Genomic DNA, 15,099 nt, shown 5'->3' with positions numbered 1-15,099 from the left:
TGCTTTAGACATGTTTCTCTCCCTCTGACTCTAGTTGTCTCCCTGCTTTAGACATGTTTCTCTCCCTCTGACCCTAGTTGTCTCCCTGCTTTAGACATGTTTCTCTCCCTCTGACTCTAGTTGTCTCCCTGCTTTAGACATGTTTCTCTCCCTCTGACTCTAGTTGTCTCCCTGCTTTAGACATGTTTCTCTCCCTCTGACTCTAGTTGTCTCCCTGCTTTAGACATGTTTCTCTCCCTCTGACTCTAGTTGTCTCCTCGCTTTAGACATGTTTCTCTCCCTCTGACTCTAGTTGTCTCTCTGCTTTAGACATGTTTATCTCCCCCTGACTCTAGTTGTCTCTCTGCTTTAGACATGTTTCTCTCCCTCTGACTCTATTTGTCTCCCTGCTTTAGACATGTTTCTCTCCCTCTGACTCTAGTTGGCTCTCTGCTTTAGACATGTTTCTCTCCCTCTGACTCTAGTTGTCTCTCTGCTTTAGACATGTTTCTCTCCCTCTGACTCTAGTTGTCTCCCTGCTTTAGACATGTTTCTCTCCCTCTGACTCTAGTTGGCTCTCTGCTTTAGACATGTTTCTCTCCCTCTGACTCTAGTTCTCTCTCTGCTTTAGACATGTTTCTCTCAGTCAGTTGTACAACTGATTGCCTTCAACTGAAATGTGTCCTCCGCATTTAACCCAACCCCTCTTAATCAGAGAGGTGCAGGGGGGCTGCTTTAATCGACATCCACGTCTTCAGCGCCCGGGGAACAGTGGGTTAACTGCCTTGCTCAGGGGCAGAATGACAGCTTTTTACCTTGTCAGCTCGGGGATTCCATCCAGCAACCTGACACACTCTTAGAAATAAAAGTGCTATCTAGAACCTAAAAGGTTTCTTCGGCTGTCCCCATAGGATAACTCTTTGAAGAACCCTTTTTAATTGCAGGTAGAACCCTTTTCGGTTTCATGTAGAACCCTTTCTATAGAGGGTTCTACATGGAACCAAGAAGGGTTCTACCTGGAACCAAAAATAGTTCACCTGTAGTGACAAATAGCCCTTTGCATTTTTAGATGATTGACTTCACTGTCACTGTCATTGACTCGATTGATGAAGTGCTCAATTAAACAGTTTTTTGAGGAAATTGCTTGAACAATTACATAAGAGATAATTAGGTTTTATTTGATCACTTTCCATCAGTTCCACTTGCATGGTTCTGAGGGTATTTGTAGTAAGTAGTGTTGCTGCTTGGTGTGTCTACTTAAAGTCAAGTCAGACGTTTACCTCATTCTGGAGAACATGCTATACATGTCTGGGAAAATGGCCCAAAGAGATTAATACTAGTCAATAATATTTGATAAAGCATACAGTATTGCTTGAATTTTTCATGGAAGACATTGTTTTCCTTTTTTTTTAATGGCATATTGTTCATATCACTACCATATTATATGTGTGTCTCTGTTGTGTATATATGCTTCTTAAAGAACATTTTAGCCCAGAATTTGTAAAAGAGGCCTTAGGGATTGATATACTTTGTCTAAATAGCTTCAGATCACTTATGTGTTGACCATTTCAGGGAAAGCAGATAAGAGTTTGTTTCTAGAATAACTGGTCCAAAGAAAATGCATTGATGTTTGATAACATTTATGGTTAGTGTGATATCAGATGGACTGTACAGCCTGGAAGCACCACAACAGCCCTAGACCCCCTGCCTATACATGACTAGTCATAAATATCAACATGTCTGTCTCTTGTTCCGTTCTGTCCTTCTTAGACAGCCTCTCTCCTCTCCTCTCCTCTCCTCTCCTCTCCTCTCCTCTCCTCTCCTCTCCTCTCCTCTCCTCTCCTCTCCTCTCCTCTCCTCTCCTCTCCTCTCCTCTCCTCTCCTCTCCTCTCCTCTCCTCTCCTCTCCCCCTCCACTGCCCTCTCCTCTATCTCTCGTTCTCTCTTCACCTGGTGAAGTGGCAAACTAATTTTGAAACGCGTGTTCTAACAGCTTTAAATGTATCATCAGGATATAAATCACGTCAGTTAGACATATTTAGGACTGGGCTGTCTGATCTGACAGATGTCCCCTTATCCTTGATGTCTAGTCTGGACAGACAGTTGGCTTGTTCCTGTGTCTTCTCTTCTGGCTTGCCAGGCGGTGGATTGTGTAACCATCCGGGTGCATCAGATCCACATGTAATTTCGTAGCTACACTTATCAGCATAATCACAGAGAGAGGCTGCCCGCCAGATCGAATCGCCTCACTAGCCCACCGGTCAAACAGACAGAGAGGAGGAATCAGAAACAGATAATGAAGTTAAAGGGTGGATTTTTTTTAAGTGCAGCTCTTAGACAGCTGTTTCTCTGATGAATAGGATGGGTGTTATTTTGATGTATTTTATTGCACCTTTATTTAACTAGGCAAGTGAACATAGTATTAGGGAATGGGGGATACCTAGTCAGTTAAGAACAAATTCTTATTTACAATGGCGGCCTACCAAAAGGCAAAAGTCCTCCTGCGGGGACGGGGGCTGGGATTAAAAATACAAATATAGGACAACACACACATCATGACAAGAGAGACACCACAACACTACATAAAGAGACCTAAGACAACAACATAGCATGGCAGCAACACATGACAACAACTTTGAGGGCTCCAGATAGAGACAGCAGACAAAACATCAGGTCTTGAGGAGTCCCTAAAGATCATGTTGTCTTGGATATGAGCTTCATGGTGAGCATAATTCTGGCCTGGCTCTTTGTTTTCGGGTCCATGGAGTCCCACATCTCTCTCCCCAATGGTGGTGAGCCCTCGGCTGGGCTGAACACTGAGCCTCAGGCCTGTTTCAAAGACTGGAAGATGAAGAAACAAGCAGCCATCAACCCGCTCCTCAGGGAGCTATGATTACCTGGTTTTTAAAGCAGAAACAAACCATCTGTCATCTCGATGTAAACTTAAATCGTTTTAGGGCACCCTCTGCGATTAGAATGAGATCAGATGTCCCATAATACTGTCCACTTGTGATGACTCACGTTTACTCCTTCCTCCTTACTCAGTTTAGAAGAAGAGCGAAAAAAACACATGGCCGTTCTCGTTAGAGGTCAATATTGGTCAATACCGTTGATCATTTAAACACTATGACCTCTGACCCCTGCTTCCCTTTGAGCAAGGCAGTGTCTTTAAATGGCACCCTATTCCCTTTTATAGTGCACAGCTTTTGACCAAATCCCTATGGTCCCTGGACAAAGGTAGTGCACTATAAAGGGAATAGGGTGCCACTTGAGATGCAGAGCAGGAATGGGATGCTCCCTAATATCGCTGAGCTGGAAGTTGATCCAGATCCGCTGTCAGTCCGGTCAGTCCGGTGGGACTCAGAGCAGGTGTGGCTCAGTATGCCTGTCCTGGGAAGATCCGAGAATGATCTGGGAATGAGGAGATAGATAGCAGGAAACAATATTTATGTAGGGAAGGATGAGACAACATTTGTCTTCCTGCCGTCTCCCTCCTTTTATTTATGTTCCGGTAAAGCACTTGAACCTTTGAGCGCCCCTTCAACTGAGAGTAGTAGACAGAGTGCTTTGAGGGGAATGGCTCCCAAGAGGGTTGACAAAGTCTGTTATTAAAACCTCTAGCTGCCAAGGTCTTTGAAAGAGTGTGAGAGAGTGTGTGTGTGTGCATGCATGCGTGCTTTTGTGCATGTTAAGAGTAGAAAATATTTTCTCAGGTACTCCAAACCCAGAGTCCTTCATTCTTCCCTCGTGATTCTGTTAGCTAGATGATTGAATGGATACAGAACAAATGGTGATCATAATATGTTGAGATAAAAGTTTGGAACTTTGCTTCTCATTCTTAAGTTGTTTGATTTAGTGAGCAGTAACAGTAAGCTTGTGGAATGGTTAGTTCAATGATGAATGTATAGATGCTGTGACTGGGTTTTAACACCTCTAAATCAGTGGTTCTCAACTGGTTTTGCTTCAGAAACCAAATTGAACCAGGTTGTCTCTGTCGCGACCCAATATTCACATCGTGAAAAATAATCGCCAAAATACAATCTGGAAAACTATTTTTAATGCTATATTGATATTAAATGTGGCAATTATATGACAAGTGAACAACATTCCCACCTCAATCATTGTCAATAATTACATTTTGTCCATATTCATGTTAATAGTCTCACTGGCTTGAGACCACAAAATCAACCAGAATACTGCTGCTAATAGCTCTTTATTGAAAATACTGTGATTGAAGAAAAATTGTTGAGATTATTTAAAAAAGTTAAGTTCATTATCATTCCTACACACTTTGTACCTGATTGAAGTGGTTTAAGTTCAGACTGGAGTAAATGGTGTGTAGATGACTGACTGTTGGGTGTTGTCAGAATCCTGTCCTCCCTTAGAGCAGGTGACTCCCCTCACTCTTCTCAGGGTCAGACAGGGACTGTTCATGTGTTGAGTCTATCCTAGCTGAGTCATAGCCTGGGTGGATCCACCATACAAACACAGCACTCTCTGGGGGCTGGCCAGGGAAAAGAGAATACTGCGGATAGCCTGCAATATAGCCTTATTCTAATAAGGCATGTCTATCTTCCTATCTTTTTCTTTGTGTTTTATGAGGTATCTATGCTGTGGACAGTTTGATCATAAATCTGGGTCTAAATGAAGTTGGGTGTGTTGTTGGAGTGTGTGGTCTGGGTATGTTATGCATGTCATCCTCCACACCACTGTCTTGTTAAATATGTGGATGCTTCCAGATTCTACACCCTTTTCCAGAAGTACACACTTTCAGACTTCCCGTCATTGATTTAAAAGCACAGGGTTGGTGTAAGCATTGGCCATGTGAAAGTGTGCAAAGGACACTTACGGTAGAAGCTTGTAGAATCGGGACTCAGCCTTAGTGTGTGTGTTCTCCAGGCGTGGCGTACTCCACCTCCATGAGAGCAGGGGGATCCAGGACCTGGGCATGCCTCGCTGGGAGCTGGTCCTCTGTCTGGTGGCTGTGGTCTTTCTTCTCTACTTCAGCCTCTGGAAGGGCGTCAAGTCCTCCGGCAAGGTACTGCTGACACACTGTGCTGTACCCTACCGCTTACACACTCCTACTGTAGTACAACACTGTAACGCTCGCCATAGAGAGGGGACCATGATGCAGCGTGGCACGTGTTCATGATTTTTTATTTGAATCAAACAAACACTCTAACAAAAATAACAAAGGGAAAACGAAGGCGCACAGTTCTGTCAGGTACAGAAAACTAAACAGAAAACAATTACCCACAAACACAGGTGGGAAAAGGCTGCCTAAGTATGATTCCTAATCAGAGACAACGATAGATAGCTGCCTCTGATGAGAAACCATACTCGGCCCAAAACAAAGAAATACAAAACATAGAATGCCCACCCCACACCCTGACCTAACAAAATAGAGAAATGAACCGTCTCTCTCAGGTCAGGGTGTGCCAAACACACACTCCTACTGTAGTACAACACACACTCCTACTGTAATACAACACACACTCCTACTGTACTACAACACACAATCCTACTGTATTACAACACACAATCCTACTGTAATACAACACACAATCCTACTGTAGTACAACACACATTCCTACTGTAATATAACACACACTCCTACTGTAATACAACACACAATCCTACTGTAGTACAACACACACTCCTACTGTAATACAACACACAATCCTACTGTAGTACAACACACAATCCTACTGTAGTACAACACACACTCCTACTGTAGTACAACACACACTCCTACTGTAGTACAACACACACTCCTACTGTAATACAACACACACTCCTACTGTAATACAACACACACTCCTACTGTAGTACAACACACACTCCTACTGTAATACAACACACACTCCTACTGTACTACAACACACAATCCTACTGTATTACAACACACAATCCTACTGTAATACAACACACACTCCTACTGTAATACAACACACACTCCTACTGTAATACAACACACACTCCTACTGTAGTACAACACACACTCCTACTGTAATACAACACACACTCCTACTGTAATACAACACACACTCCTACTGTAGTACAACACACAATCCTACTGTAATACAACACACAATCCTACTGTAATACAACACACAATCCTACTGTAGTACAACACACACTCCTACTGTAGTACAACACACAATCCTACTGTAGTACAACACACAATCCTACTGTAATACAACACACACTCCTACTGTAATACAACACACACTCCTACTGTAATACAACACACACTCCTACTGTAGTACAACACACACTCCTACTGTAGTACAACACACACTCCTACTGTAATACAACACACAATCCTACTGTAATACAACACACAATCCTACTGTAGTACAACACACACTCCTACTGTAATATAACACACACTCCTACTGTAATACAACACACACTCCTACTGTAGTACAACACACAATCCTACTGTAGTACAACACACAATCCTACTGTAATACAACACACACTCCTACTGTAATACAACACACACTCCTACTGTAATACAACACACACTCCTACTGTAGTACAACACACAATCCTACTGTAGTACAACACACACTCCTACTGTAATACAACACACAATCCTACTGTAATACAACACACAATCCTACTGTAATACAACACACACTCCTACTGTAATACAACACACAATCCTACTGTAGTACAACACACACTCCTACTGTAGTACAACACACACTCCTACTGTAATACAACACACACTCCTACTGTAATACAACACACAATCCTACTGTAATACAACACACACTCCTACTGTAGTACAACACACAATCCTACTGTAGTACAACACACACTCCTACTGTAATACAACACACACTCCTACTGTAATACAACACACACTCCTACTGTAATACAACACACAATCCTACTGTAATACAACACACACTCCTACTGTAATACAACACACACTCCTACTGTAATACAACACACAATCCTACTGTAATACAACACACACTCCTACTGTAATACAACACACACTCCTACTGTAATACAACACACACTCCTACTGTAATACAACACACACTCCTACTGTAGTACAACACACACTCCTACTGTAATACAACACACAATCCTACTGTAATACAACACACAATCCTACTGTAATACAACACACACTCCTACTGTAGTACAACACACACTCCTACTGTAGTACAACACACACCCCTACTGTAGTACAACACACACTCCTACTGTAATACAACACACACTCCTACTGTAATACAACACACACTCCTACTGTAGTACAACACACAATCCTACTGTAATACAACACACAATCCTACTGTAGTACAACACACACTCCTACTGTAGTACAACACACACTCCTACTGTAATACAACACACACTCCTACTGTAATACAACACACAATCCTACTGTAATACAACACACACTCCTACTGTAGTACAACACACAATCCTACTGTAGTACAACACACACTCCTACTGTAATACAACACACACTCCTACTGTAATACAACACACACTCCTACTGTAATACAACACACAATCCTACTGTAGTACAACACACACTCCTACTGTAATACAACACACAATCCTACTGTAATACAACACACAATCCTACTGTAATACAACACACACTCCTACTGTAGTACAACACACAATCCTACTGTAGTACAACACACACTCCTACTGTAATACAACACACACTCCTACTGTAGTACAACACACACTCCTACTGTAGTACAACACACACTCCTACTGTAATACAACACACAATCCTACTGTAATACAACACACAATCCTACTGTAATACAACACACAATCCTACTGTAGTACAACACACACTCCTACTGTAATATAACACACACTGCTACTGTAGTACAACACACACTCCTACTGTAGTACAACACACAATCCTACTGTAGTACAACACACAATCCTACTGTAATACAACACACAATCCTACTGTAGTACAACACACAATCCTACTGTAATACAACACACAATCCTACTGTAATACAACACACAATCCTACTGTAATACAACACACACTCCTACTGTAGTACAACACACAATCCTACTGTAGTACAACACACACTCCTACTGTAATACAACACACACTCCTACTGTAGTACAACACACACTCCTACTGTAGTACAACACACACTCCTACTGTAATACAACACACACTCCTACTGTAATACAACACACACTCCTACTGTAATACAACACACACTCCTACTGTAGTACAACACACACTCCTACTGTAGTACAACACACACTCCTACTGTAATACAACACACAATCCTACTGTAATACAACACACAATCCTACTGTAATACAACACACAATCCTACTGTAGTACAACACACACTCCTACTGTAATATAACACACACTGCTACTGTAGTACAACACACACTCCTACTGTAGTACAACACACAATCCTACTGTAGTACAACACACAATCCTACTGTAATACAACACACAATCCTACTGTAGTACAACACACAATCCTACTGTAATACAACACACAATCCTACTGTAATACAACACACAATCCTACTGTAGTACAACACACACTCCTACTGTAATACAACACACACTCCTACTGTAATACAACACACACTCCTACTGTAATACCACACTGCTACTGTAATATAACATGATCTCACAGTAATAATGAGTAATCTGTAATGTTATGTTGTCCAGGTGGTGTATTGAACACTACTGTACACTCTTAGAAATAAAGGTGCTATCTAGAACCATAAAGGGTTCTTCGGCTGTCCCCATAGGATAAGCCTTTGAAGAAATGTGTTCTGTTGCAGGTAGAACCCTTTTGGTTCCAGGTAGACGCTCTTATCCAGAGCGGCTTACAATTAGTGCCTTCATCTTAAGATAGCTAGGTGAGACAACCACATATCACAGTCGTAGCTTGCACATTTTCCCTCAGTAAAGTGGCTATCAGCAAAATCAGTGATGGTAGGAAAAGACAGGTGCAGGTAGTCATGTATCTAATGTTCTGTGTTGTATTGTGTCCAGGTGGTGTATTGAACACTACTGTTGTCATGTATCTAATGTTCTGTGTTGTATTGTGTCCAGGTGGTGTATTGAACACTACTGTTGTCATGTATCTAATGTTCTGTGTTGTATTGTGTCCAGGTGGTGTATTGAACACTACTGTTGTCATGTATCTAATGTTCTGTGTTGTATTGTGTCCAGGTGATGTATTGAACACTACTGTTGTCATGTATCTAATGTTCTGTGTTGTGTCCAGGTGGTGTATTGAACACTACTGTTGTCATGTATCTAATGTTCTGTGTTGTGTTGTATTGTGTACAGGTGGTGTATTGAACACTACTGTTGTCATGTATCTAATGTTCTGTGTTGTGTTGTGTTGTGTCCAGGTGGTGTATTGAACACTACTGTTGTCATGTATCTAATGTTCTGTGTTGTATTGTGTCCAGGTGGTGTATTGAACACTACTGTTGTCATGTATCTAATGTTCTGTGTTGTGTTGTATTGTGTACAGGTGGTGTATTGAACACTACTGTTGTCATGTATCTAATGTTCTGTGTTGTGTTGTATTGTGTCCAGGTGGTGTATTGAACACTACTGTGGTCATGTAGCTAATGTTCTGTGTTGTGTTGTATTGTGTCCAGGTGGTGTATTGAACACTACTGTTGTCATGTATCTAATGTTCTGTGTTGTGTTGTATTGTGTCCAGGTGGTGTATTGAACACTACTGTTGTCATGTATCTAATGTTCTGTGTTGTGTTGTGTCCAGGTGGTGTATTGAACACTACTGTTGTCATGTATCTAATGTTCTGTGTTGTGTTGTATTGTGTCCAGGTGGTGTATTGAACACTACTGTTGTCATGTATCTAATGTTCTGTGTTGTGTTGTATTGTGTCCAGGTGGTGTATTGAACACTACTGTTGTCATGTATCTAATGTTCTGTGTTGTATTGTGTCCAGGTGGTGTATTGAACACTACTGTTGTCATGTATCTAATGTTCTGTGTTGTATTGTGTCCAGGTGATGTATTGAACACTACTGTTGTCATGTATCTAATGTTCTGTGTTGTGTTGTGTTGTGTCCAGGTGGTGTATTGAACACTACTGTTGTCATGTATCTAATGTTCTGTGTTGTGTTGTATTGTGTCCAGGTGGTGTATTGAACACTACTGTTGTCATGTAGCTAATGTTCTGTGTTGTGTTGTGTCCAGGTGGTGTATTGAACACTACTGTTGTCATGTATCTAATGTTCTGTGTTGTGTTGTGTTGTGTCCAGGTGGTGTATTGAACACTACTGTTGTCATGTATCTAATGTTCTGTGTTGTATTGTGTCCAGGTGATGTATTGAACACTACTGTTGTCATGTATCTAATGTTCTGTGTTGTGTTGTATTGTGTCCAGGTGGTGTATTGAACACTACTGTTGTCATGTATCTAATGTTCTGTGTTGTGTTGTGTCCAGGTGGTGTATTGAACACTACTGTTGTCATGTATCTAATGTTCTGTGTTGTATTGTGTCCAGGTGGTGTATTGAACACTACTGTTGTCATGTATCTAATGTTCTGTGTTGTATTGTGTCCAGGTGATGTATTGAACACTACTGTTGTCATGTATCTAATGTTCTGTGTTGTGTCCAGGTGGTGTATTGAACACTACTGTTGTCATGTATCTAATGTTCTGTGTTGTGTTGTATTGTGTACAGGTGGTGTATTGAACACTACTGTTGTCATGTATCTAATGTTCTGTGTTGTGTTGTGTTGTGTCCAGGTGGTGTATTGAACACTACTGTTGTCATGTATCTAATGTTCTGTGTTGTATTGTGTCCAGGTGGTGTATTGAACACTACTGTTGTCATGTATCTAATGTTCTGTGTTGTATTGTGTCCAGGTGGTGTATTGAACACTACTGTTGTCATGTATCTAATGTTCTGTGTTGTGTTGTGTCCAGGTGGTGTATTGAACACTACTGTTGTCATGTATCTAATGTTCTGTGTTGTGTTGTATTGTGTACAGGTGGTGTATTGAACACTACTGTGGTCATGTATCTAATGTTCTGTGTTGTGTTGTATTGTGTACAGGTGGTGTATTGAACACTACTGTTGTCATGTATCTAATGTTCTGTGTTGTGTTGTGTCCAGGTGGTGTATTGAACACTACTGTTGTCATGTATCTAATGTTCTGTGTTGTGTTGTGTCCAGGTGGTGTATTGAACACTACTGTTGTCATGTATCTACTGTTCTGTGTTGTGTTGTGTCCAGGTGATGTATTGAACACTACTGTTGTCATGTATCTAATGTTCTGTGTTGTGTTGTGTCCAGGTGGTGTATTGAACACTACTGTTGTCATGTATCTAATGTTCTGTGTTGTATTGTGTCCAGGTGGTGTATTGAACACTACTGTTGTCATGTATCTAATGTTCTGTGTTGTGTTGTGTCCAGGTGGTGTATTGAACACTACTGTTGTCATGTAGCTAATGTTCTGTGTTGTGTTGTGTCCAGGTGGTGTACATCACGGCCACAATGCCCTATGTGGTGCTGTTCGTCCTGCTGATCAGAGGCATCACTCTGCCAGGGGCTATGGACGGCATACGGGCCTACCTCCACATCGACTTTAAACAACTCAACGACCCCAAGGTCAGACAGGTCTTCAGAGTACAATACAGTGTTTTACTGAAATTAGGGATGCAATATTTCCAATAACTTACAAAATTCCCAGGTTCCTGGAATCAAGAGAGAATTAACTAGAAATCCGGGATCCACCGAACAAGATTTCTTAAAACCTGGGAATTTTGGAAAAGATACAAGAATTTCTAAACCCTTTTACAGAGAGACACAGCCTCAGAGTGCAGGACAGTGTTACTGCTCGGGCTCCCATAGTCACGTCCAATATGGAAATAAATGTAATTAACTCATTTAGAAACCAAAACATGTGTTAGCTGTTTTTGTAAACAGAGTGGAGGGATAAAAAGATTGGAATAAAACATCTGGGAGGTCGTGATTTCGCATAATATGCCATATTCAATATAGAATGCAGTAAATGAACGGTAAGGAGCTCTTTTTGAAAACATGGCCAAGGAATCATATCAGAGACGAGATTATTTGCAGCCAATAGTCAGTAGATAGTCAGTACTCAGGAGAGATTCTGTCAAATGTAGTGCTCTTCTCTGTATCGTACTGTAATTCTATGGGCCCTTTGAGGACAAATCTTTTTATTTATTTATATTTATCTTTTTTTAAGGAGTGGGGCAGTTTCTTAATTTCTTCGCTTGATTGAAGAGATAGTAAAGTGTTGGAAAGATGGGGGGATAGGGGAAGGGTGAGTCAAAGGGCAGTGGGCCGGGGTCAGAGGCTGTAACTTCTGGATCACACAGGCCACGAAGACAAATCTTTGAGAGCAACACATAAAGTATCTTTCTATGTTCCTGCTGTAGGTGTGGATTGATGCTGCTACCCAGATCTTCTACTCCTTGGGAGCCGGCTTTGGAGTGCTCATTGCATTTGCCAGCTACAATAAATTTGACAACAACTGTTACAGGTAAGACGTATCACTGTGTTGATATCACGGTGCTGTCCTCAGTGCTTCTCTATCATGACCTTACAAGGCTTACATGACCTTCTATAACCCGTAACCAGGCAACGAGATAGAACAGATCCTGTGCTTTGTTTAGTTCTCTTTAGGTTTATCTTTCCTGTTTTAACTGGACAGAAAGGTGATGTGTATCAGGCCAGTGGACCTTCTGGCTTGGAGCTAACAGGATAAGTGCAGGCCATGCTAGGCCAGATGATGGCTGTAGCCATAGGCAGTGTTACCTTCCCTGCCATTCTGTCGTCCTTTAAACCCCTCACAGAGAAACAGACATTAGACTGTGGGATCTGCTGATCCTTGTCATCAATAATAGGTTCCTGTGAAAGTGGAGAGGTGGGTGCTGCTATCAGACCCATTCTGCTTTTAAAAACACGTGTGTAGATATATGGTCTTGTTTGTATTCCAGCTGTGTTTGTGTATGTACAGTATGTATGTCTCGCTGGCTGCAGTGGTAACAGTACAGTAATGTTTGTCCATGGACCATTGTCCACCCATTCTATAGACCAATTTCCCGGCCGCATCATGAAAAGTTACATGCGCAGGTTCGCACCAGATAATGGGCTTGTTTACATTGAAGTGAATATGACCACATCCAACTTCAGACGCAGCTCATGTATTCAGATAGTTATCATCTACAACATCACAGATGTCATCAGAGGATTGATTACTTAGCAAACTAGCAAGCCAGCAAGGCAAGGTAAAATATCACAAGTAGAGCTAGATAAAGACAGAAGAATAATATACTTATCGAACACAGCTAATTAGCTATAGCCATCAGTCATGTGTGTTTTTATGGTCACCACTCACTCACTGCTAAGTTTGTCAAGGTGTATAGCTATCTGCTACAAATCTGTAGGAAACGTTATGAATTTCCCACCTAAGAAACATATGGTTCTCAGAACAGTATGTGCTAACTGGGTGTCCTGCATCATTCACAGAACATTGTGGGAAGGTTGTATGCAAAATTACTATAGGACTACCACGCTCTCACCAAGGTCTCGGAAACATAGGGTTCTCAGAACGTTATGTGTTAGCTGGGTAGTCTTATTGTAGTGTGACGCTGTACAGCCAATTGAATTTCCCACTTTCCCACTAGATTACTTGTCTTGATCTAAACACCCAACACAGCTGAAGGCCTCGTGTGCTCAGCTGGGCCATATTTGGGAGCTGAGAGGCTGAATGAGGACTTGTGAAAGTTGGCTGTTACATCTGTAGATATTCTCAAAGGACATCCAAGTGGCTAGCAGCTGGTTGTATTATTCTCCATATTGTACACAGATGGGACGGTTGAGGTCAGACTGTGGTCCATGTTCTCTCGGTCTGTCTGCTGACTGAACGTGGGTGGATGTTTTGCTGACTGATCGTGGGTTACTGACCACAAACAGTCTTCAGGCTTTCACCTAGTTTTATTTCCAGGTGGGCCTCAAAGGCTCTCAAACAACATCCTGTCCCTCTGGCATCAAAATGGTTAATTAAAACCAATACAAAATTCTCTTTAAAGGGGCAATCAGCAGTTGATGCATCCATTTTTTGACATATTAATTAATGATATGTACTCATTGATTCTTGAAGGATATAACTTATGTCACATGAGCTTAGTTCAACTGTCATACCCCACCAGAACCCAAAATATAAGCTTTGTTTTACTCCAAAGTTTGTAAACAAAGTAAATGTAAACAAACACTATATAGCCTCAAAGCATGGTTTACACTATACATTTGATATCGTGGATGGTCAGTCCTTGAATCCTTAGCTCTGTCTATGAATTTGAAAGAGGTTACATTTCTCCAGCCCCATCCCACAGCTTCTTACCAAAACAGGGGTGGGAGGAACTCTTTTTTTTATTGTTTATGTGACGTGGTAAGGTTGGACCCAGGTGCAGAGAAGAGACCAGACAAGGAATCAGTGGTTAAGGATAAACATAAATACTTTACTGAGAAACAGTATCCGCAGGATCACAGTACACTAGAAAAACAACAAACACTAAGTCTCAAACTCACTCAATAAAAGACCACACACAGTAAACAATTCAAGCTTCTGCAAAGGACTACAGAAAACACACCTCTTTTAACAGGGACACAATCATGAAATAATAAGACACACCTGAGTCCAATAAAAGTCTCTAGGGCGGTCTCTGCTGCCCTCTGGTGCCAGGAGGAACCATGACAGTACCGTAGTCCCCCCAGTCCACCAGGTACTGCAGGTCAGAGGTGGTACCAAGTCATTGTTTTACAAGTCACAAGTAAGTCTCAAGTCTTAGCACTCAAGTCCCAAGTCAAGACAGGCAAGTATCAAGTCAAGTCCTAAACTTTGAGTTTCGAGTCCTAAACAAGTCATAATGTGCTCTTCACCAAATGTAATACCATTTCATAATTTTAACAAGAGTAATAGTATATTACATTTACGCAAATCATGAATGCTTTTAAAAATATTTATATATTTCTTACTTTCCAAATAAACGTTATATTTCCATGGAAATACATGGGTAGCCATGAGATATTGAATGGTCCTATGTAGCGTAGAGCGA

At 41.3% G+C, this 15,099-nt stretch overlaps 1 protein-coding gene across 2 annotated transcripts in view; it reads left to right on the top strand.

Moving 5' to 3' along the window:
- LOC106562421 (sodium-dependent noradrenaline transporter) overlaps window positions 1–15,099 on the top strand; it is a 95,344-nt gene that overhangs the window by 56,172 nt on the left and 24,073 nt on the right. For both annotated transcript variants that reach the window (XM_045689315.2, XM_014127300.3), the window contains exons 5-7: window positions 4,878–5,016; window positions 11,486–11,620; window positions 12,418–12,521. In XM_045689315.2, the coding sequence (XP_045545271.1) occupies window positions 4,878–5,016; window positions 11,486–11,620; window positions 12,418–12,521 (378 nt within the window). The remainder of the gene's footprint in view (window positions 1–4,877; window positions 5,017–11,485; window positions 11,621–12,417; window positions 12,522–15,099) is intronic.

The sequence above is a fragment of the Salmo salar genome, chromosome 11, assembly GCF_965601325.2.
Source record: "Salmo salar chromosome 11, fSalSal1, whole genome shotgun sequence".
Taxonomy (NCBI): domain Eukaryota; kingdom Metazoa; phylum Chordata; class Actinopteri; order Salmoniformes; family Salmonidae; genus Salmo; species Salmo salar.
Note: the sequence above shows the minus strand (reverse complement) of the source record. Positions and strands in the feature narration are given on the sequence as shown.